Genomic DNA, 25,610 nt, shown 5'->3' with positions numbered 1-25,610 from the left:
CGGCCCCCAGCCCTGCCCCAGACACCCTAACTCCCACCCACAGCCCGCCAAGTCTACATTTATGATGAGAAAAACAGCTGCTGGGCGCAGCATGCTGCCCACAAGCAGACACCCACACCCACACACACCAGGGCAGTTCCAGCCAGGCTGCTGCCTTCTGTGGGGCCCAGCCAGCCTGGCGCAGCCTAGCACAGCCTTGTACTCCCCTGGGTGAGGGTGGTACCGGAAATGGGGACTCTGAGAGGAAGTTAAGGAAGCAATTAGAATCAAGCAAAAAGAGTTTCAGACCTGGAGATACCAAACGGGCTATAGGATGTGTTTGTTTGCTGTCACTCCTGGGAGGCATCGAGTTAGCTCTCTCCCAGGTCGCACATCAGCCGGAGCTGCTGCAGGGCTTCTGGGAAAGGCTTCCACTTCGCCTTTGTAAACCACACAGAACATTTCTTCTGCCTTTTCAAGTCAAGTCATGGTTCCAGGCCCAGCCCTTCCAGCCGGCTCAAAGGAACGGAAAGGGCTCTGGGCTTCCTGTTTAGTAGCCAAAAACCACAGAATCCTGGCCCCTCTGAAAGACTGGAAGGCACAGACACTCCTGTTCAATGTGGGAGAACCACTGGCAACATGAATACTTTCCATGGGAGTGGCGGCATGGCAGCCATGGGTCCCCACCTCAGAGTACCGCTTCCTGGAGCAGACTCCATCCAGCCCAAGAGGCTCAAGAGGAAGAGCCTCCCTGGCTCGGGCTGCTCCTCTCACCGTCCTCCATCAAGTCATGCTCAGGAGGTGCACCGATATCCAGCTGCTAACCAGTGGCACCATGTGGGAGCCTGATGACCACCTGTGTGAGATGGTCTAGTCTTGGCATCGGAAGATTCAGGTTCCAATCCTGCCTCGTAACTTCCGCTTACTGGCTTCTTGACCTTGGAGGGGTTCTGTAGCCTCTCTTGGCTCCCACTTATTTTTTCTACTGTAAATGGAAACCAAGCCTATTTCCTAGGGTTGCTGGGAACAATGAGTAAAACGAGGTAAATAAAGTGCAAGGTGCCTTCCCCCCGGCCTTCTGGGAAATCCAGGAGAGATGAAGGCTGACTCTAACCTGCCTTGTTCTTCAAACTCCTTTTCTCTTATGACCTCATCTCCCATTGTGCCAGAAGGCTAGGCTTCCCCTCTTTGCGTCAAAGCTGCTCCTGGTACTTCCCAGTTGTAATATTCTGGGAATCCACCCTTTTATAAATCGATTAATTTATTTTTTATTTGAAAAGCAGAGTTACACAGAGACAGAGTGATTCTATCCATTGTTTCACTCTCCAAATGGCTGCAAGAGCCAGGACTGGGCTGGACTGAAGCCAGAAGCTCCATCAGGGTCTGCCACATGAGCAGCACTTATCTAAGTACTTGGGCCATTCTCCGCTGCTTTTCCCAGGCACATTAACAGGGAGCTGGATTGCAAGGAGAGCAGCCAGCACTTGAACCTGGGATGCCAGAATCACAGGCAGGAGTTCAAGCCCCTGCATCACAACACTGGCTCCTCAATCCTGCTTTTGTAAAATCCTCAGCATGTGCTGCTGTAACCCACTATTCATACACTCAGTGTTACATGTGCGTGTGGGATTCAAAGAGTTGGACTGCCAAGGTAGTCCTCGCTTTGCCACTTACTAGCCAGAAAAATGTTACTAAGTTATGTGAGCCAAATGGCTTCTCCGAGTATCAATGTCCTCATTTATAAAATGAGCACCATAAAATATCAATTTGCATAGAAAATAGATTCTGTGTATGAAAGTGCTTCACAAACTTTTAAGACTTCCACATTTTCTGTTGCTAGAAGCTGTTTCTAGTTTATAGCTATAAAAGAACTTACTGGCACCAAGGTGGAGCCTTTAAAAACTGGTGGATAACTCACATTACCATTACCCTTTTAAAAGTATGCAATTCAGTGGTTCTTGGAACATTCACCAGGGAGTGTTAACCATCACCACTATCTAATTCCAGAACATTTCCACATTCCTAAAAGAAGTCTCACACCTTTCGCAGTCACCCTTCCTTGCACCAGCTTCTGGCAATCACACATGTTGTTTCTGCCTCTAAGGGTTTGCTCAGTGAACTGAGTTATCAAGGAGCCATTGTAATGACGTTCTTTTAAACTGGTGATCCACTTTAAGCATCTCAGAGGAAGGTGGCAGAAGCAGTTGGTAGAAATTCAAAAGAGGATTAGGAAAACTCTCTCTACTGGGGTGTTGGCTAGAGAGGCCTCCAACTCCACAGATCTGACCTCCTGCAGGCTGTGATCAAACCCTCTCCATTCTCATTTTCCCTCTAAAGTGAAGGCCTTGGTGAGGTTTCCTAGCGATGATCAAAAGCAAGCCATAGACTCCATTCTTAAGGGGTTGAAACCCAAGCAAAACAGCACTGGAGCTTGCTTGGGTTTCACCCTTGAGAAAGCTTATGGAGAAGAGAAGGGCGATGATCAAGAACAATGATGGAAACTTCCAGAAACAGGACCTGAGTGCAGCTTCCAGAAACTGCGAACATTTGTTTAGATGAAGAGGAAAGAAGTCTAAAGGGGATTTCTTCTACCTTCTCTGCAGTGAACAAGAGGAAATGGACTGGGATGGGAATCAGACAGCTTTGCTAATTAGGAAGAATTAACTCCTTGTCTGTGTGCAACTACACTGGGACACAGGTCACCAGGAAAGCTTAGATTAGAGCAAATCCATCTGCATGAGTTTATTATTTACAGAATACTTTCCTCTCACCTGCCTAGAACCCAAGGAGGTTGTGGTAGAAAACCACACTTACTTAAGGGCTTCCTTAAGGCCCCTCCCAGAGCTCAAAGCCTCAGTAGGAGGTCTCAATCCTCCCTCACATTCCCTAAGCAGATGGAGGGAGGGGCAGGGAAGGGACTGGCTCTAAAGGAGGAAATATCTGCTGTGTGCAGTCATAAAATTCCAAGGGCATGGCAACATGCGCAAAGTCTGGAGCTGCAAAAACAAAAGGTGGGGAGGGGGGCTTAGGTGCCATATTTTATTGCTGAAATGGGAACTCTTGAATAAAAGCCACTTAAGAATTAAAATTGTCTAAGACACCTTCCTGCTGGCAGCCATATACTGGGCTGCTGGCAGGGACAGAGAAAAGATTCTGCAAGGCCTGCTGCTGTGCTCTCTGATGGTCAGCAGCAGAGATGCACTGGAGTCGGGGAGGTCCTTGCTTCATCGTTCTGAGCCTCAAGGTTTCATCTACAAAGCAGAGAAACAAACCTACCTCCTGGTCCATGATGCCCCACTCCAAAGGCTATTATGCAGTACATATGTGAGTGTGCATGTGTTAAGCATAGAACCTGGTTCATAAAAAGCATGTAGTAAATGTTTGTTTCTTTTCACACTGCTGGAGGCTTTCAGAAGTCAGAATGGGAACTACAAGACAAGTCTGGGTGCAGTGGGGACCTAGAGTTCACTGTGCTATCAGACTCCCTAAAGCTACAGACCCCACCAGCTCCTTTCCCCTGGCTCTCCCCACTGTCCCCAGGACCTCAGAGTGGGCTTGGGCAGCAAAAGCAGGATAAACCTGTTGTCTGTGCCAAAGGGCTAGAGTGGCAGATGGTAATATAAACACATAGAGCAAGGAAGCAACCATGGCAGGCTCTCAGCATCCTACAACACCTCCTCTCTCTCCATGGAGAGGATGAAGAGCATGGGAAAACAAGGATTTTCCAGCAGGACTCAGAAAAGAGGATGCTCATAATCAGACATCCCCCTCCTCTATAGAACAAAAGCTGATATGTCACTCGGCTGGTGTGACTCCCAGCCCCGGGATGGCTTCATCAGGGTGTGATGACAGCCAGCCACTAATGGCTGGGCTGGTTGCAGTTCAGATATAAAACTAAGACTTGAAAAGAGGGTTTAAATTTTCCTGAAAGCCACAAAGCCTTTGAGAACTACTCAGAGTTACCAGAATCAAGAACAACCAAATTAATATGCTCAGAATGAGCAAATATCATTTCCTGGTGTGTATGTCAATGTGCATTCCTGTTCCCAAAGCCAGCTGAACACTGGCAAATGAAAACATTCCCCACTACAAAGCAGGTCCATGTACAGAGTGACAAAGGAAGTCCCCTGGGCCCACGGTGACAGAAAGCCACCCTCCAGGAGCAGGTGTTTAGGAGTCCCATCATTTGGTTCCCAGCCCTGTCATTTTGCTTCCTGTTCATGCAGACCATGGGCTGCAGGGAGTGATGACTCAAGTAACTGGGCTCTGCTGTCCACCTGGGAGATCTGGATTAGTCCCAGTACAGGAACATTTGAGGAATTAATCAAGGTGGCCATGCTCTTCTATCTTTCAAATTGATTAAAACAAAAAAAAAGGAAGAAGAAGAAATTAAGGCATCCTTTAGGACTGAAGCCACATGCCACAGACTAAATTCTTTTATAAACATCCTTGAACAAGCGATCACTATGGTGAGACTGTGGACAGTCCCTAGGTGAGAGAGGTGGCTCATTAAGTCAGAAATTGTGGGGCCCGGCACCGTGGCCTAGCGGCTAAGTCCTCGCCTTGATCGCGCCCGGGATCCCATATGGGCGCCAGTTCTAATCCCGGCAGCTCTACTTCCCACCCAGCTCCCTGCTTGTGGCCTGGGAAGGCATTTGAGGACAGACCAAAAGCCTTGGGACATTGCACCCGTGTGGGAGACCTGGAAGAGGTTCCTGGCTCCTGGCTTTGGATCGGCATAGCATCGGCCAATGTGTACTCACTTGGGGAGTGAATCATAGAACGAAAGATGTTTCTTACTTACTGTCTCTCTTCCTCTCTGTATATCTGACTTTCCAATAAAAATAAATAAATCTTTAAAAAAAGTCAGAAATTGTGAAACAGCATTGGCAATGGTGCCTACCATGGGTTAGGTGGGATTAAAACCATAATTCAAAGCAAAATAATCCACTCACAACAACTAGGTAAGTGCCAACATCATCCCCATTTTTTCAGATGAAGAAAAGAGGATGAAGGGCGGCTAAGAATTATGCCCACGTCAACCAAGGGACAAAGGTCAGAGAGCTGGACAGTCTGGCTCTGAAGTATAGGAGAGAAAGAAGGTGGAATGAGAAGGGTATTGGGAAATGAGTCCTAGCAAGATTATTGGACATCAGAATGTACAAACCACCTGCACACGCCATGAATTGACTCAACCTCTGAAACAACAGAAGGAAACTGAAAAACAGAGCTGTTAAAATAACTTCCCTGTTTTTAAGTTCAAGGTCAGAACTTGCACCTAAGCCTTTTGACTTCAAGTCCCAAGGGTTTTCTAGGAGTATTCATTCACTTGGAAAATCTGTCGCTTTGATGAAGAAGGATAGATCAATCTGTCAGAACTGCTTTAAATCCCATAGGCTATTCAAATTCCTCTGCTCTGACTCCATATTTACTCAGCAACTGTTTAAATTAAATTCTCTTGCTCCAGTGGGTTTACCTTCAAGGAAGATAACACACAGTTCCAAACCTCCAGAATTACCTGCTCTACTGTCAACTGGTGAATTAGAAGGCTGGCTTCCCAATTAGCTTCCTATTGAGTTGTGTTACACTGAAGACACTCCACCAGAGTTTGTGTCACTTTGGAGTGAATTATGTTGACTACAAAGCTTACAGCTGACTGACGAGCACTGAGAAAACATTTCTCTCAGTCCCAAACTAAAATCAGCTTTCCAGATCACCAGTGAATGCAAGAATCTTATTTCACAATCCTTGAAGAAAAAATAATTAAATGGTAAGAAGCTTCTTAAGATTCCTTCCTTTGACATCTGGCCTTCATGGGATATAAGAGGATCAGAGAACCTAGAAGAGGAACACTTGAGAAGTTGCACAGAGCAAACAATTTCAGCAACTGTAGTCTACCAGAGTTGTACCCAGTAGGTTGCAACTTAAATGCCAGAGAGGAGCTCAAACCAAAGCAGCCACCTTCCTTCATCCAGTTCTAATTTCACAGATCCAAAAGCCAGTGGGATCCAGAGAAACCCAAAGGTTAGCCAGTGGGATACCGTCAAGCACTCTACCAATACCAAAGTTCCTTCAATGAGCTGAGACGTCGGCCTTCTTAGAGCTCCTTCAACCTTCCGTCTTTGGGTCCTTTGGAATTCTGACACTTAAGGATTTACTGTCAAAATTCTTATAACTTGTCCTATCCAGGGGCTAGGTTCCTTCTAGGAACCAAGCTTTGTCCAGCTCGGTAACTAGGTATAATCAAAGAGTTATGCTCAAAAAAATAAAAAATATATATGTATAGAAAGATTTGTGCTCAATCACCAGCCATAGAATAGCATGTCAGCCAATGACAGACCACAGTCTACAAAGATTTCATAGATTATATCGTCTAGTGGCAGGGCAGCCAACTTGATTTGTCTAAGTATACCCTGTGATGCTCATAAAATGACATCATCACCTAAAGATGCATTTCTCACAACATACCCCCCCAAGTGGTAATCAATGCATATCTACAGTTGGACAAACTAGATTCAGTTCTGATTCTGGCACTTTTTCTGACATATTTCCTGGGTCTTAGATTCACCTTAGTAGTCTCTAGGTCCTTGGTTGCAAAATGAGGTAACAAAACACTTTTTTCCTTCCAGTCCCCTCTCATTTCCTCCATGTGCAATGGTCGACCTTTCTCCAGAAATGATAATGAAAGCACTGCTTAAACCTTTAACTGGGTTTCAGGCTGTATGTACACACTAAAATAGGCTGATGAATATGTTCTTTCCTGCTGTGGCACTTGGCTGGTTTTAAGACTTCCCTCCTGTGAGCATGTTCGCACACCTCTACCTTTTAACCTCTGTATTCATATACCTTAGGGAACTGAGTCCAGGAGCAGGGTTAGATGAAAGAGCTATGAAGGAAGAGAGAATCTCACTTAAAAGGGCTGTGATAGTTAGGAATCACAGTGGGAACAGAATAACATCTCAAAGAGCGCCTATGAAACAGGTAAGAGAATAAAAACATCAAAAGATTTGAGCACAGGATGCTCGCCAAACTGCAAAGCCTGGGCACTGAAGATGTTTCCCTTTCCTTCTAGAAATGGAACACAAGTGGGTCAGAATCACCAACCTGCCCAGTCTCAACCCAGCCAGGCAATGCTAAACAGTCTGCCTCTGCCTAGAACGATGTCCCTGGGCAGATCCCTGATGCTCTGAGCTGGAATTGCATCATCTGTGAAATGATGGGGTTGAGTAAGGTCTCTTGCCAGAACCAACATTCTGTGAGTCCACGTTCTCGAGAGAATAAATGCCTTGCACATTAAACGAACATTTCAGACTTAGAGCTAAGACTTCTTCTCTCATCTTTTTAAACTTCCTGTTTATCTACATAAAAAGCAGGTTTTTCTCTGCTCATCCACTGACCTATCTTATCTGGTAATCCCTTAAGACTCACATCCTCGTAACAGCAACACAGAAACTTAAATCCCTTCTATGTATTCTGGTGCTCAATCTTTTCTCTTGGCCTCCATGTTTGACAGGCTCCCTGTGAAACATCAGGCACTGGAGAACCAGCTCCTTGGCAGGAAAATTTTATGTCATACTAAAGTAGTCTGATACTCTAAAACAAAACAAACAATAAAAAAAAAAACTGGGGGAAAATCTAACGTCCCACAATAAGAGAATAGTCATGTCTCCATAATAATAAATCAAAAAATACTTAATGATCAGCTATGTCCTAGCCTTGCTGGGTACTATCTCTGCTTCCAATGAGCCAACAAGAAAATAAGACTCAAGCTCTTCAAATAAACACACACAAATAGTTCCCTCTAGTAAATTACAGATGTTAAAGAAATTCAGGGAAGATGGGGGCCCAGTGTGGTGGCCTAGCGGCTAAGTCCTCGCCTTGAACACGCCGGGATCCTATATGGGTGCTGGTTCTAATCCCAGCTGCTCCACTTCCCATCCAGCTCCCTGCTTGTGGCCTGGGAAGGCAGTCTAGGACGGCCCAAAACTTGGGACCCTGCACCCGCATGGGAGACCCGGAAGAGGTTCCTGGCTCCTGGCTTCAAATCAGCACAGCACTGGCCGATGCGCTCACTTGGGGAGTGAATCACTGGATAGAAGATCTTCCTCTCTGTCTCTCCTCTCTGTATATCTGACTTTGTAATAAAAATAAATCTTTAAAAAAGAAATTCGGAGAAGATGGACAGGATGAAGTATTGTAGGTGGGTTGACCACAGAAGGCTTTTCTTGGAAAGGAAGCAAGGATGGGAGACCATCAGGCAATGAGATGCAGCAACAGCCCAAGCTAGCCATCCCCCACCATAGCAGAGCAAGCAGCCAGTACTGCTAAGGTCTCCTCAACACCATCTCTCGCTGTCCCCTTCTTTTTCCCAGAGAAGAGTCGCTCCAGGATTAGTCAACATGGCCCAAATGGGCAGATGCAGCATACAAAAATAAAAATAAACACCTTCTACTTTCCAGAGCTTGACATGGTCTCAAGGTATTGTCTTAACTACTATTTCCTTTTTTTTCTCCCAATAAACCCAGGGGGTACGCAAGTCATTTTACCTTCATTTCACAGGTGAAGGACAAGAGGATAACTCCACTTTCAGGATCCAAATCCCACAAGCCCCTGCCTCTTTCAGCCACTGTCTAGTGTACACACTTGGCCCCCCTCTCCACCCATCTTTCCTCATGTCGAAGAGGTGGAGAAGGCATGGATCCACAACAGCACTGGGCAGCACATTTGAAGGCAGAACTTATTAGCTTTCAAACAAGGACCAGCCACATGGAGTGGAGAGTGGGTGTTTCCATGCAAACTCGGGCGCTTGCATGTTGCTCCATGAACTGAGCCCTGAGCCAACTAAAGAGTCTTTGATTAGGTCTAGGGACTCAATTAGCATCATGGAAACACAGAGCAGATTTCAGAAAGGAAAGGTCAAATGCAAGCCCTAGCATTTGCTATCCGCCATCTGCCAAGCAGGAAGTGCTGCTCAGATCTATTTTTAATCATCTTCCCTAAGCTGGGGCTCCTGGGAGAACGCAGAAGCCAGCGTTGTTCCAAGCCAAACATTTAATTGCTACCTCTCTGTACACATTTTAAAACAGTCTCTGGATGCTCAATATCAACTTCTACACTGAAGCTGGGTTCTTCAGTGCTATCATTCTGACAGCCACCTCTGTGGGCCAGCAACAAGTCAGTGGGGAAATGCCAGAGACAGTCTAGGACATAAGCTAACCCTGCACAACATGAAAAGAATCCCTACTTCCAGGTACTTATTTTTGGTGGCATGTGACATGGAAGATGGCACAGAGTAGGACCTGGGGTCCATAGAAACAAGTCCACTCCCTGAAGAAGTGAAACTGGGGAAGCCTAGTGTGCAAACTTCTTCCTTGCCACTCCCATTTTTATTTTGAACACATTTATCACTTCAGAAAGCTACATGAAAACCAGTTCATCCAGGCCGGAACCTCATTTGTGACTCAAGCTATGAAAACTGGCTGGCAAAAAGGGAGTGGTTTCATCTCCCAAAGTCCTGGCCTGCACCACTGGCGGTTCCATTTGGGCAAGCAGGCGCAGGAACATTCTGTCCACTGGCTCCTTCTCCTCCTGTTTTGGACCAGTCGAGCCCAAGGAAAGAAAACGTGGCTGAGAAGGTGGTCTGGGTAGGGAGTCTGGCTCAGGCAGCCCCCCATGGGGTCCCAGCCCACACATCCAACAGTTTTTCTGTCTCCCGACACTCACTCTCTCTCAGCCTCCCATTTCCACCCTAGGTAGAGCCTCAGCATACGGACAGTCATGCCTCAGCCAAGCCAAGTTCCGTGTGCCAAAAAAGGCCCGGGCAGGCAGCTGGCCATCGCTCATGGCCTGCCCCAGCCAGCACAATGTGGGGTGGCTGCAGGGCCCTCTGTGCATGCCGACAGAGACGTTTGCTCAGGGTTCCTATCCATCCCTCCGCACTTTCCTTCCCTCCTTCCTGGAGTGGCCAGTGTGGGAAAGCTAACCTCAAAGGGTACCTTGACCTACCGTGGGATCTTCGCCTGAGGATGTGAAACAGGAGCCTGGGTATCTGGAGCAACCTAACACCAGCCACAGCACAGCAGGGAGGGCTGGGGAGTAAGGGACAGAGCAGGCAGCCCAAGCTCCCCTGCCTGGGGCAGGGGAACTCTGCTCTAGTGAGCTGGGGCACTCTTGGCCCAAGAAAAAAGAAAGAAAAACAAAACAGAAAAGGGCCATGGCACTGGGTCACTCCTCCTTGACCCAGTTGGACCACAAGCTAATTAGGGCTTCTGAGCCGTGGCTGGCTCCTGAGTTCCTCTTCTTTGTCTGGTTTCAGCAGAAAATGAGAATTAATCAGCAAACAAATGAACAAAGGGTAACTGCCCCGTTGCTAAGGATGACCTGTGCTTTTCCTCCATCCACCCTCTTTCGTGTTTCTCAGGGCTCCAAGGGCCTGAAATCCCCCAGGAAAAGCAAACAGAAGAGAGGGAGGTACTGCGTTTCCCAGCACAGGGTAGGGGTATGGAGAGGGGACAGTACCTGGGGATTTCAGAACAAGGCTGACTGTCCGGGAAGGACCTAGGCTGATTCTCCTGTTAACTCCTGAGTAAGAAACGGGTCATGTAAGAGCACACTGGAGGACCAGACGGTGGGCTCAGGCCTGAGTTCAGATTTTGGTTCAGTCTTTTACAGGCTGGCTTTCCCCTTGGCCAACTCAATTGCAGCCTCATTTCCCTCACTGCACATCTCCCTCTGGGTTGGCACAAGACAGAAGACATGACACACACCAGAAAGGTCCAGCACAGAGGGCCTGCATTCAGACACTGGGCAGGGCTGTGTTATGATGTGTAGGATGAGGCAAGCTGGGAAGCCAGACATGAAATTGAAGAAGGTACTCACTCTGTGGTGTGATCCTGCACTTGCACAACCCAGAGAAGTGAGCACCTCCTTGTGTCCCAGAGGACTTGCTTCTCCCAGACCAGTTAAAGGCCCTGGCTCACTGTCACCCTCAGACTTACAGCACAGAATTCTTCATAGGTGGGCCCCAAAGAACTACCTTCTTATCACAAGTGATTCTGATGAGCTGCCACATTTGGGGATCATGGCCACAGAAGCCCCATTTTTGGATGTCAGTTTCAATCACTCTCAGGCAAGCCCTAAGGTACATGAAGATTCCAGAAGCCAGAAGCCATTTATTCCCGCCCCCTTCTTTTGACCATATCCCCAACGTCATGGCTATACCTCAATCATTTCGATTCTGCAACTCCATTCTTTCCTTTCAAAGAAACAGAAGGCATAAATGCAGGACTGCCATTGCTGACTCAGGATAGTTCTAAGACCCTCACTGGAGAAGCTGGTAGAGTTAGGTAAGAGAGAGTACCCAGGCCCCAAAGAACTGATAAAGGCTTCTCAGAGTCATGGCTGCCTGCTGTGTATCTGGAGGCATCACCTGGTGCCACAGCACCTTATTGATGGTGTTAGCTTCCACACAGCATCAACACAAGGTTCCAGGCCAGGACACATGGGTTTATAGAAACTGATTTCCCAAAACAGCCCATAATCTCAGTCAATCTCAATCAAAACCTATCACTTCCTTGCTTACAATCCTTGGTGGGTCCTGATGTACACTCCACAACAAAGGTTTCTAGGCCCTACTGGCCTTCTGCTTCCCTCGCATCAACCTTACCTGTTTCCCAAGGCTCCCTCTTCCCTGGTCTTTCCTCTTAGTAAGCACAGAGAATGCTGAACCCTATCACCCACTCAATGCCTGTGTTTTAGCATGTTCTAGAATAGTTAACCTGCTTGCCTTCTCCACTAGATCATAAGCTACCTTAGGGCAAGAATTTTGTTATGTCATGTCCATTTCTGCATCCCTAGTGGCTCACAGAGTAGTACTCAATCTATTATGCTGAATGATCAGAGAGATTAAATGACTTGTCCACAGCCACACTTACACTTCACTGCAAAACCAAGACAGAGTTGGCTTCACTCCTCATTCAGCACTTTGCAAATGGTGCCATTTGTGGCCTACAACACCAGCACCCTACATGGGCATGTAGGTTCATGTCCCAGCTGCTCCATTTCCAATCTAACTCCATATTAATGGCCTGGGGGAACAGCAGAAGACAGGGCCCTGCCACTCACATGGAAGACCTGGAAGTACCTCCCAGCTTAGCCCTGGCCCAGTCCCAGCTACTGCAACCACCTGGAAATAAACCATTGGACAGAAGATCTGTTCTGTCTCTCACTTGCTCACTCTCGCTCTCCCTCATTCTGTGTGTGTGTGTGTGTGTGTGTGTGTGTGTGTGTTTCAAAGAAATAAATATCTGAAGTAAACAAATGGTGTCACTGACTCTCCGTCTTTAGCAGGGCTGCATATTGTCTCCCCATTAGAGATGAGACTGTAGGAAACTATGTGCACAGTCTGGCTTGGTCACCTTGTACCCCATGTGGGAACCTGGGGGTGCGAAATGGCTGAGACTGAGGTGGCACAGTGCCTCACCCCTCTACTAGCCCTCCTGAATGGGGCCACCTGGATCACTGGGGCTTCCTCTGGAAACTACACGCACCCATTCCACAGCTCACTCCAATTATCTGGGTCAGGGCAGGGGAGTAACTGGGCCTCTCACTTGTTTTACTGGAACAGATTCACACACGTTTGTTTATGTATTCTCTCCATGGTTGACCACACACCTGGCAAAGCCAAAACTATTTACTACCTGGCCTTTCCAGCAACCATTGCTGACCCTTGCACCCATCCCAAACAACAAGGAATCTAGATACTAAATAGCTCTTCCCTCCCACCAAGGATGGCAGTCTCGATTGGAAAAGTCAGGGGACCAGCTGGTTCAGGAATGAAGTCATTTCTGTTTTTAAGCACTGGTTACAGGCCTGGGATTTTGCCTGTCAGAGGCAGGCAGGGGCCTGAAACACCTAGCACATGGCCTGGCATAATGGCTTTCCATAAATGTTTGCTGAATAAACAAACAAAGGCATGGGAAGTCAGCCAGTCTGGGCTCTCAACTAAAGTCCATCCTCTCTCCTGTCAGTTTCAAGGTGACCAGTCACACAGGTGCCTGGCAGCAGCCTGGTGACCTAGATTTGTCAGCCCTTATCTTATCAGCTTTCCTCCTTCCTCCAGCTCCTACCCCCACAGTGCCCGGGGCAGCTGGCTGGGCCTGTTTTTATAGGGAGGAAGACAGACAGGGAGGAGCTCTCTTCCCTGCATGGATATATTTTGTTGTTTTCCTTTTCTTTCCTTCCCCCCCCATCCCATCCTCCCATTCTTCTGTATAGAGGTAGATTAAGAAATACAGAGTTTGAGTTCAAAGGAACTCCAGGCCCACTTCCTCTCTTAGGTTTCCAGATGAATCTGTCTGGGATGAACCCCTGGACATTCTGCCTGTACTCAGGGGCATAGCCACCAGGACCCAGCGGTGAGAGAGGCACACACAGCTAGGTTAGGCTGAGGCTGGGGGTGTGGGTTACTACTCTGTGTGTGTGGGTATCTCTTAGAAATCCAGCACAGGGAAGGGAAGCAGTATGGAAATGTTAGCTTCTGGGGACCAGCTTCAGCATGGAATATCTCCCTGCAACCCAAGGACCCTGAGAGGGGCAAGGGCTAGGCTCCCTATCTGTTTGCACCCGGAGCATCGAACACAGAAGAGGAGCTCAGCAAATGTGGAAGTGAGGACAAGGCAGGAGGTTTTGCTCCATGACCTCCTGTTCAGCAAGGAAGCTCTTTTCTGGTTCCTCATTTATCTCTTGGAAAGCTGAGGTTACAGGCAGGGAGCACTCTCAGTGGGGCCAATTCTCACAGGGAGGAAAAGGGACTCTGGACCCTTGAAGATCTATACATTTCATCTGACACCCCAAATTGCCCCATCAATAGCTCAAGGGTGTTGGGGTGGGAAGGGGTGGGCAGGGAGAAAGCCAGTGCCACCTGCTGTGTCTCTGGACAAAACAGTGGCCTGGAGGTTAGGAAGCTTGTGGACTGCTGCTGAGATGTTGTTGTTTGCAGCAGCTGGCAGAGCCATCTCCCCTCTTCCTCATCTCCCCCTCCTTCTCCAGTGAGTCACTGTCCAGCCACCAGCAATACACTAGGGAGGGGACAGAAACCCAGATCTAAAGCTCTCCTTGGTCTGGCTACTCCCACCCCAGAGATAATACTCCCAGGGTCACCAGGTCAGGCCCTCCCCTTGGGAGTTTCTTTTAGGGTTTTGTTTTTTGTTTACTTTACTTTTTTTTTTTTTAAGATTAGGACAGCAACATCTTTTCAAAGTAGCCCACCATGAAGCACCACAATTGACAAACAATTATCAGCCACTGCTCCAGCAGGGGAATTCTCTACCAACTGCACCAGCTGCTGCTGTCACAGTGGACTGAGGTCTTTGTAAATGGTTGACAGTGGAGTCAGTGGCAAAATAACCATCTGACAAATGAAAGGGCAGGAGCAGATTCTCCCATTTGAATTCTAGAGAGGCCTGGCTGCTGCCTGCACATAGGGGCCCCAGAGAGCGGCCGCGGAAGGTGCTGCTGGTACATCACCTCCAGAGGCTGACCTGCTGGTCACTTTAGAATGTTAAATCTTCACAGAATTACAAGAGCTAGCACTGAGTACCAAGCCACATGCTCACTGTATGGCAGGCACTACGCTAACAGCTTTATGCTGATCACCCCTCATCTCAACTCCACAGAAAATCCTGGTTAGGTATCTAACACCAATATCGATCCCATTTCACCATGAGGCTGTTTAGACACGGGTGGTGATTTCACAATTACCAAGTGAAGCCAGGACTCCAAGGTCACACTGTTGCCCAAAAGTTATGTTGGCTCACGCAGCATCTCATGATTAGAACTGTCAGATCCCCAAAATGGGAAAAGCAGAGAGCCAAGAGGGACAGGCAGATCCTCCCACCTCCCTTGCGGCAACATCCTGCAGCAATGCTGGGATGTGGACAAAGGGAGGAGGATCTTCAAGAGGAAGAGGATCCAGTTGACCCAGGAGGCTTCCTATAAGAGAAAAATACTAAAGTTGGTCTTCCAGAATCAGTAAGAATTAACCAGAAAAGAAAGGATCCTCCAGGCAAAGGAAGTGACATGAGGAAAGAAAGGGTAGGATTTGCCACCGTCATTACTGAGAGAGAATGTGAAACAGCCAGTGTCCAAGGAAGCCACCTCCGGCACCACAGCAAGCGCACAGGCAGCTCTGGATCTGAAGCCATGCTGTTCCTAGTAACCTTACCTTTAGGCAAGTCACTTAATCCCCACCTGGAGGGAATGCTGTCAAGCAAGTGATGGTGTAAGTCAGCTGTCTAAAGGACTCCTTGGCACACAGCAGATGTTCAGTAAACAGTTGTCGAGTCCCGTCCAATTTTTCAGCTTGTGTGCCTTCGGTGGCACCAAACACGACCTCATCAGTTACATTCTCATGCCCTGTGCAGCAAGCGAGCCCCTCAGGACTTAGGGGTCTTCGGATGCAGAAACCATGCATCCCTAACACTCCTTTAGGGCCTGCACATTATTCTAAGCACAAGAAGAAAGATGGAAATCAACCATCGGTATGTGTCAGTGGATTCCAATCAGACCCCCAAACAGCCAAACCAGTGACAATGCTGTGATCCCATTCCAGAGGTTAGAGGGAGCACCAGGACCCAAACAAAACATGGGGGAAAGGACCCTGAAGCCATTTGTTGTTTTCCAGCGTGAACACCTGGTTGAAAAGTACTCATCTTTGTATTTCCCTGTGAACACAATCCTGCAATCACAAGAGTCTTTGTCGAATGCCTAGACCCTAAGGTACAAACTAGTCTGAAGATTAGAACCTCACAGACATTTGCAAACCACAGAGTTAATTTCCAGGGTACGCCTCATCGCTCAAGTCAACATTTCCTTTTGGTATTTAAAGTAACCACATAGAAAGAATCACATTTGAGAAGATTCGTGCTCCAGCTGCCTGCAGTTTTCTGCACAAAAACACAAAGATGATTCACCAGACTGGGTTCCCAGCAGTTCCCCTAGGAATAGGCTGCTGAGACACTCCAAGTGTGCCCAGATCATTAATTCCACAGGGCATACAGCTGTGCGGCACATCTGCCCCATGTACACAGTGAACTTTCCGGATTCAGTCTCCCTTGTTCATGTCTACAAACAACAGGGATAGATTTTTTTTCCCTTTAAAGCACAGAATGCTTGCATTATTTTTCCAGCAGTGACCAACAACTGTTTGCTGAATAACCACCATATGCCTGCCACACATTCAAGACACTGCAATGGACATACATACAAGTTTCCCTGTTCCCAGTCTCTGTGAGCAGTTCAGCTACCATGCTGTGGCAACATTCACCCTATACTGGTCCTATCATGACTTGCTCAGAAGTCAGCCAACTGCCAACAAGATAAAAGTCCAAACTTTTCATTCTTCTAACAATCTGTTTTCAACCTACTCTTTCAACTGTTTTCACACAGTCTGAATATCTAATCCCAAACAATGGCTGCTCCCTGCATACTTCCTGCCTTTGTCTCTGTCCATGCTGCTCTTTTTTCACCAGCTCCCCCCATCCACACCCAGTGCTTCCAGAATCGGCTCCAGCTCCTTCTTTCCAGGTCTGCCTGGAATTTCATTTTCTAGACCTTAAGATTTGGTTGTTTTGGTTTCTTTTTACCAGCAAGTCTTTTTACAACCTGAAAAGCGCTTCAACCGTCCCTAGAAAAATACACATACACATAATGAAACACACAATTGCAGGAATCCCTTGACAACATGGGCCCTGAGGAAGACTCTTTGGTGAGAATGTATTAGTCACCCATTCTAGTACTAATTGAAAATTTACCAGTTTTAGGTGCAGTGCTGGTGTTAAAGACACAAAAGTGACATCATGACCATCTCCTCTAGTGGTTCATGGGAGGTGTGTGCCATTTCACTGTTTTCATGACTTGTGAGAAATATAAGGTGAAGAAGCATAAACTTCAGAAAGGAATGACTTAATAAGCACCCATTAACTCACCCAACTGCATCAAGGAAGGAGGCTGGGCAGGACCACACTGTCTAATACAGACATACTGAGTATTTGTACCCACAGGATGGTGCCCGTGTGACAAAGTGGACATGGTTTCCACTTCCATCACCAACACACACACAAGATACTCCAAGATCCAGTTAAGATGGCTCTACTGTGGACCAGATGCTGTACAATTAACCCAGTGTATCTTCTGGCTCATTTCATGCTGAACCTGCTCAATCTCTGCCATGTCAAAGTGGGAACATATCAAAAAATACCACAGTTTAGAAGCCCCAGCTCCTTTCCCACCCAGAAACACTGTTCTCTAACCACATCCCTTTGGTCAGAGATTTTCTGTACAGTTTTAGTTCACCTGTCACCTCTTCCTGGGTAGTCAATCAATAGTTCTGGAAGAATACAAACAAGCTAGGAGATAGGGTGTTCTGAGATAGTTGTGTTTAAAAAAAAATGTTTTAGGTTAAAAAAAGTGAGTCTCTTTATAAAAATCTAATTGGTTGGATATATTTCAAAACTGGGCTTATTGGGTATGCTGGAACTCTTCCATAACCTGCCACTTCTGCCTTGTCTGTTTAACAAACACTGATATTCAATAGGCAAGAAGCTAAGCCACCACCACGGTTTGTGCCATACACAGCACTTGCTGGTGTTTCTTACAATCCCCACAGACCTTGGGTTCCACTATCCCAGACACTAACAAGTTTATATTTTAGCAGACAAAAATTTCAGGTTTTCATTCCATCTATTTTCCACCCTCCTGTTAAAATACAAGTACTTTATTCAAACAAAAACCTTGTCTGATCCAAATGTTTCCATGTGTCACTTATCCATTAACCATCAAATAAAATCATGGTTCAACATCTATTTCCCAAGTTAGATAATAAGTTCATAGAGTAATTCTCTTCAAGAGTCAAGTCTTGGGCCCGGCGGCGTGGCCTAGCGGCTTAAGTCCTCGCCTTGAACGCCCCGGGATCCCATATGGGCGCCGGTTCTAATCCCAGCTGCTCCACTTCCCATCCAGCTCCCTGCTTGTGGCCTGGGAAAGCAGTTGAGGACGGCCCAATGCATTGGGACACTGCACCCGTGTGGGAGCCCCAGAAGAGGTTCCTGGTTCCTGGCTTCGGATCGGCGCGCACTGGCCTGTTGTGGCTCACTTAGGGAGTGAATCATTGGACGGAAGATCTTCCTCTCTGTCTCTCCTCCTCTCTGTATATCTGACTTTGTAATAAAATAAATAAATCTTAAAAAAAAAAAAGAGTCAAGTCTTAAATCATTGACTTTACAAATTACGCCGTTTGATGTAACATGGCAGTCACTAACTTTAGCTCTACTTGTATAACTTAATGCTGCTCACCAGTAACATTTTCCAGAGTACCCATAGAAAAAGAAATGAGTAGTTTTTAAGAAATTCTGTTCCTGTGTTTATTATTTACATGACATTTTCAGAACACCAATAATTCTACTCATGCTTTAGAGAGCATTATCATACATTAAAAACACAAACTGGTGAGCAGAGGGAATCCAGAGAAGCAACTCCCTGTGCTGGCACATCCCAGTTCCTTCCCTCCCCTCTCCCCTGCCCTGGTTATGGCCTCCAAGCTCCTGCAGGGCATCTACACATCTGAGAATCACTGGTGGAGGACACTAAACTAGAGGAGAGACAGAAAGCTGAGGCTGGTGGGTCCCTCAGCAGTCACTAGATCAACACTGAGCTTTAGAACATTTGACCCCTGTCTCTTCTCTAAAAGCAGTGCTACATCTAGTCTCTGAGCAGGAAGGGAAAACCAAAATACAGTTCCACTGGAACCCCATGGGGAACAAAAACAACTTACTTCCCCAAAGTTCCCACACTTGCAAACAAGACCAGGGCTCCTCACACACGGCAGTGTGGCCGGGTCTAAGGTGGAGATCCTGGGCTGAGGCTGTGTGACCTCTGGTTGGTTACTGAGTCACACGTGGCCTGTTTCCCCGTGAACAGGCGCTTGGACCAGCTGATCTGAAGTTCTGAGAAGTCTGTGCCTGTCACAAGATCAGCTGACCTTAAGGTGTGACATAACAACAACCTTTACAATTTCAGAAGGTGTGCAAAAGACTTCCTCCTTCCATCTGCCCTAGACATTCATTCTATAGCTTCCTATAATACCTCTCCCCCAAGATCCCAGAGCACAACAACAACACATGCCGAACATGGGTCTGCAATAGATGAGTTCAACCCACCATTCCTAAATAGCTTAAAGCCCAGTGCCATTGACAGGCTGACAGTACAGAGGCATGGGAAGGGCTATTCACCACAAGCTTCCAAAGGTCAAAGTAGAATCTGTTTCTTAGTAATAGAGCCACAAATTTTGGATTATTAACAGAGCAACTAGTTCTTCCAAGTGAAGTTATTATTAATTTATATCCAAAGTACATTTTTATACTGGGGCTTGCTTCATTAAGGAAGAAACAACAGAATGAGCAATTCTTTGTGCCAACTCAAAATACCTTTGCGTGCAAACATGCCAGTGTTTAAACCACAATAGACCCTAAGAAAGAAACCGTAGGCTGCTTCAGCACATTCCCCAGAGAGCTCTCTCATCAATGTGGAGCGCCCCTCTCCCCTCCCATCGTCCTACAGAACAAATGCTGAGCTACCTTTCCCAGACATTCTCGGCTTTCAGCTTCCTTCCCTCCTCTACAGCTCCTCTGCTGTTGGGGAGGACCAATTCCCCCCCACTCACTCTTCTGCCACTTTTTCCCTGTTTCTGGATAGTAAGGCCAAGACAAGCCATCAGACTACCTTACATTTGCATAGAAGTTGTCATCTTTCAACCTTGCGCACACTCATGATCTCATCCACGCCCCATAACAACCCTATGAGGTAAGCCTGCTGCCTCCCCCAGTACTGCTTGCTTCTCCCCCATGGTGTTTCAGGCAGGGCACAGGGTAAGTGCACACTGAGTACTATGAATTAATAATCTGAAAGTCTGTACTGCCTCCCCCTTTTCCCCCAAGAAAACCTCATATTAAGGTCTTGAGCCCCAAGATTACAGGATCAGGGTGTGGGGAAGCGATGAGGTCAAGAGGGTGGAGTCCTCATGAATGAGCCTTTACAAAGCAACCAGAGAGAGCTCCCGCACCCTATGTGAGAGCACAGGCAGAACAAGCCATCCAGGAACAAGGAAGTGGGTCCTCACCAGACACTCGGGCGACCAGGGCCCTTGCTTGTACTTCCACACGTTGATTGTGTTCAGAAGTCAGTGGTGTTTTGTTACAGCAGCCCTGACATGGTTCAAGACTCCAACAGAAACAGCAAATACTGCTTTATCTGTTTTATGAGTGAAAATGTGAATTCACGGATCAGACAGCTGGTTGCAGGCAGCTAGGCCTCTGGGGATCGGGAGCAAGCTGGGAAGGTGAAAACCTACTGCAGGATTCTCAGCAGCAACTGATCCACACAGCCCCTAACTGTTTACAAGCTCACAGTTACACACTGCCACATTGAGTCACACTGGCAGCAGGGGAGCTGAGAGTTCTGGGTTCGCTCCCAGCTCAGCTCCCTGCTGGCCACACATCGAGGGAGGGCATGAGTTATCCAGGCCTTTGTGTATCCCCTTCTCCACAATGAAGGCAGATTCACTTTTTTTGGCTAAATAAATGTCAAGCTCTCAGACCTAAAGCCCTGTTACAAGTACAAAGCATCATTTAATTGTACCAGCTCCAGCTATCTGCCTCCCAGCTCCCAACTCCCACTGAGCAGATTCTAAAACTGCATGGAAGATTGAGTCAAGAGGGGAAAACAGGAGACACATTCTCTCCTTGAACTTTCTTAAAGGGAAAGAGAGGGGAAGGGGAAAAACATGAAAAGAAAGGCCCATTTTCTGAGGAGGATGGAGCAATGATCTTTCCACTAAGTGGACCTGCATAAGAATCTATAGATTATTTAAGGCTGGGGGTGGCCGTGGAGGGAAATAAAGGACTCTTTGTACAATGCCAGCTACAGTTCCCTCACTCTTTCCCTGCAGTCAGACATTTCACCCGGCTCTTTAAATCCTCAAGTTTTAAGGCATCCCATCTGCACATCGGCTGTAGCCAATGAAACCAGAGCCTCTGCTGACTTTGGCCTGGACTCATGAGTGAGCTTTTGCCCCCAAATAGAAGTAGGAAGGAAGACTTGAGGCCAACAAAGTCCTGTTGGCTCAGTATCTCCTCGCCCAAAGCTTAAACTCCAACTGTACATTCGTTTGACCACTTATAGAGCTCTCATCATAGGTCAAGCTTGGATCTGGAAACTGAAGCTGACAGGACGTGGTCCAGGGATGAGAGACAAGAAAATGACACACGGAGGTCCCTCTTGGCAGGGTCCCCCTGCATTTTCAGTTTTAACTGAGTAAAACAAAGTGGGAAGCTGGCAGAAGAGCTAAGGACTAAAAAGCTAAGTTCTTGTCCAGCAGGCCCAAGAGAAAAGACATAAACTTCGAAAGTCATTACTATCTTCATGTACCTACTTCTTCAATCTTCCAAGGCCCAGCTCAAATAACCACCTCTTCCAAAAACCCTTCCTGAACACCTGCTCGAAGTAATTACTACTCTACTCCAAACCTCCCTTTTGAGCTCTTGGACAACTTTCAGGCCTCTCAGCTTCTCCTTCCACATGAACTAAGACTAATCACCTACCTTAAGGGCTTCTTAGGTGGGTTTAGCAAGCTAACATTTGTAAAGCATCAAGTAGCAAGCTTTTAGGGCGTGGAAGGTGCTGAAACGTGGCACTTCTTCCTTGCTTGTAAGGTACACCTAGGGACTGGCATCTGGTGTTATGGGTAGAACTACACTTGAGGGGCCCAGCATGATAGCCTAGTGATTAAATCCTTGCCTCACATGTACCAGGATCCCTTATGGGCACCAGTTCATGTCCCAGCTGCTACACTTCCCTTCTAGCTCTCTGCTAGAAACCAGCAGAGGATGGGAAAACCAGTAGAGGATTGTCCAAAGATTTGGGACGCTGCACCCACATGGGAGACCCAGAGGAAGTTCCTGGCTCCTGGTTTCTACATCAGAATTCTCCGATTCAAGTACTGGCTCTGTCCTCCATTCTACCTTCCTACTTACGTGCACCCTGGGAGGCAGCAGATGATGGTTAAATGGTTGGGTCCCTGCCAGCCACAAAGGCGAGACCCAGATTTGGCCTGGCCAAGTCTCCAAGGTTGAGGGTTTCTAAAGGGTGAACCACCAGGTGGGGGCTGTGTGTGTGTGTGTGTGTGTGTGTGTCCCTGCCTTTCAAATTCTTAAAAATAAATAAATAAATAAATAAATAAATAAATAAATAAAAACCCTGCTTTAATTTCTTGATGTCTATGATAATTTTAAATACAGCAATGAGGACAACATTATGGCTTCCCTGAGCCAACACTTCATCTGGAGTTTTCGAAAATGCATGACAGCTCCCAACCTCCCACACCCAAACCTCCACATCCAAGAGAATTCTCCAGGATTCACAGGGAATCCTAGACCAAATGGATTAGTCAACAAAGTAGCTGAAGGGCAGCTTAAATGTAAACAGAGTAAAGGGTATCGATCAGCAGAAATGGACAGGGAAGGTGTGGCTGAGTCACAGTCCCACAGCACGGAACCCCCGGGATTCTGTACCATGGGCTCTGTGGCAACGTTAGACCCTGGACAAACCTGGACTGAAGAGCTCAGCACTGCGACCTGATGTGAGAGCTTGCCCTGCCACACCTGCAGTTATCCATCCAGGGGGCACACCCATGACCACTGACCCACTGACCCACTGACCCTCTTGGCTGCGGCTGCCAAACTGGGGACAAAGACGGCAGGGCTGCTTTTTCCCAGGAGCTCTTTTAAACACATCAGGAATACCAATTTTCTGTCTTTTTCTAAACTTAGCCTGGGTCTGCATGAAAGTTTGTTTGTTTTACTTGAATGGCATGAAGTTCAGGTTCTGGGGCAAGATGCTTTTTAAGGGAAAAGTCACCCAAGGTCTCTTTGTCTGGTAGCCTGGTAAAACCAGTTTCTCCTCCCTGGGGACTCCCAATGGCAGCAAGGCCAGGCCAGGAAAAGCTGCCCGGAGGAGGCAGTTTCAGGAGTGCACAACCAGGAAGTTGGGCTTATTTGTGAGTAACCACCAGCCCCAACTTCACTGCCAAGGCTCCTCAAGGTAAATGGTGAACCAATATCACCCTCCACATTCCACCCTCACGCCAAAGGCCGTACACCGCCACCCCACCCACCCCACCCACAGCTGCGTTTGACCCTTCCCAAAGACCACCTTCACCCTGAAGCTTTCCTGATAAACCTCTCCCCCAAGACTCCCCACCCACCATTCACAGCATTCACAGTTCAAGCAGGCATCAGCCCCTAAAGCCTCCTAACAAGGGATGACATCTGATTTCCCAAAGAACAAGTTCAATAGCCACCCTGTCCCTCCCACCTTTGCAAATACCCCTGGAGCTCCTGGAGACAGCTTGCACACCTCTAGAGCCTCAGAAGCACCAGGGGCTCTCCCCAGGGACAGGCAAAGAGGGACTGTGGGAAACGTGTACCTTGGAAATCAGTTCATCGTGATTGGCCAAGTGGGCTCGGCAGTGAATGCAGCTGTAGGTCCGGTGGCAGGAAGGCAGATACGCCTGGAAAGTCTTGGATCTTGTCATCTTCACCATCGGCGCTGCTGAGCGTGAGGTGAACTCCGGGGTAGCCCACGAGGCACTCCCACAGGATGGGTCGCACGGGAAACACCGGAAGACACAGGTAAAGGCCGTGGTTTGGCAGGGAGTGGGTGTGGGGCAGGCTCCACACACTGGCGATGTCTTCAGAGGAAGGACCCCCCAGCAGAGGTCTAGGGCTGGGACTCAGCACCCTGCAGTGCCAAGACAAGGGGAGGGACGTTAGCAAGGGGAGCAGGCCTGCCCACAAAGCCAGTGTGGCTTCACTGCAACCCAGAGAAGAGATAAAACAACCCCTTTCTTTATTCCTGGTACAGATCAGCCAACCCCAAACTGGAACCCAAAATCTGAAATCCAAAACTCTTTGGGTACCAACATGACACTCAAGAAGTTTCAGGTTTTGGAGTGTTTTTTTTTTTTTTAATTAGGGATGTCCAATTGGATGGGTCTATGCAAATATTCCCAAATCCAAACAGCTCTGAAATACTTCTGAACCCAGGCATTCAAAGTGAGACAACCAACCTGCACCACAGACAAGATGCCCAGGGAGAGAATGGTGACCCCAGGCCCACTGCTGTGGAAGAACTGAGAGCAGCACCCCCAGGATCCCTCCACACACACACCCTGCCACCTCCTCATTCCCAGGCAACCCTAGAAAAAGAGGGATAGCTGCAACAGGGAGTGGACACCTGAGGACCTCCGCCTCCCGGGTCAGCCAAGGAGCGTCACCATGTCCCACCAGCCCATGCAGACAGAGCTGACAGCAAGCCTCACATTCACCTGTGCTTAGGGGCTGAGCACAGGACAGAAAGGATCAACCTCAATAGGCAGGATTCCAAGGGCTAGTCAGCTCTTAGGGAAAAGAGAATCCCTTCGCAGTATCTTGTCTAGAAGCAGATGATCAGATTTTTATTTGTCTGCTGATAAAAGCCAGTGAATGAATGGTATCAGTGTTGTAACCAAACTCTTGCATCTAGGATTCAGTTTATCAGACTTCCTCCACACCGCCCATCGCTCACCCTAAAGGAACATCTCTCCTACTACACACAGCCTCAGCTCTCTTCTGCTACTAGGAACCAAGAGCACTGAGGATTACTGAGGGTAACCAAGAGGGTGGGAGGTCCAAGGGAGGGTCTGGGCACAGCACCACAGGCCTGGGAAGCAGCTGTCCCCTCTACCTCATGCTCCTAAGCTTAGCATGTGTCTGTTCTATCCCTAGGCTTCACTAGAGGGGTGATGCTCCCACCTGCCTGCCTCCTAGGAAAGCCATGGATGTTTATTAGCAACTCTGACATGCTTTGGAGATAAAATGGTTCAGGGAGATGAGGAAGGAGATGGTGTAAGATCTTCCTTGCTGGATTCTGTCTTAGACCTATCTGGATACTGAAAGCCTGCAAGTCACAGTCCACTTTTTCTTCTGAATCTGCTTGGAAACAAATCTCCAGAAGCGAAGCCACCCTTCTCCCTGGCATCCTTCCCACCACAGCATCTTCTGCACCAACTACCATCTCCACCTGCCATGGGGGACTAGAGGACCACAGAGCTCATTACCACTTACAGGCAGTGACAGTGGGTCCCTTTCTGCAGTCCTGAGCCTAGAAGACCACACGACCCTAAGGATACAGGGACCAAAAATACAATACAGATCTGGTTGTGGACAGCACCGAGGCCAATGGGGGCAAAGCATAGTGTCTTTCCTACTTAGGATTCCATGGCTCCTTTTTAAAGATGTGAAGTCAGGTACGCGGAAAACTAAGGAAGCACTAGAATGATAGGCAGAAGAAAAGTTAACTGCCTCGGCTTCTCCTTGGAGCCAGGTTGGGCCACAACAGGCACCAAGGAGGGGATCAGGGTCCAAAACCCTTTCAGCACTCCCTGGGCACACTCTGGGTAACACAGCCCACAGCAAACCAAACCGATGCAGTTGTTGCACAAGGTTAGCAGTGGCAAAAAGTACCATAGGACACTCAGGTCC

General features: G+C 47.7%; 1 protein-coding gene across 2 annotated transcripts in view; it reads right to left on the bottom strand.

Moving 5' to 3' along the window:
• Positions 1 to 25,610, bottom strand: part of YPEL2 (yippee like 2) — a 60,113-nt gene that overhangs the window by 9,008 nt on the left and 25,495 nt on the right. For both annotated transcript variants that reach the window (XM_058676705.1, XM_004590970.4), the window contains exon 2: positions 23,516 to 23,829. In XM_058676705.1, coding sequence (XP_058532688.1) covers positions 23,516 to 23,632 — 117 coding nt within the window. In that variant the 5' untranslated portion in view covers positions 23,633 to 23,829. The remainder of the gene's footprint in view (positions 1 to 23,515; positions 23,830 to 25,610) is intronic.

This window comes from Ochotona princeps, chromosome 17 (assembly GCF_030435755.1).
Source record: "Ochotona princeps isolate mOchPri1 chromosome 17, mOchPri1.hap1, whole genome shotgun sequence".
Lineage (NCBI taxonomy): Eukaryota > Metazoa > Chordata > Mammalia > Lagomorpha > Ochotonidae > Ochotona > Ochotona princeps.
Note: the sequence above shows the minus strand (reverse complement) of the source record. Positions and strands in the feature narration are given on the sequence as shown.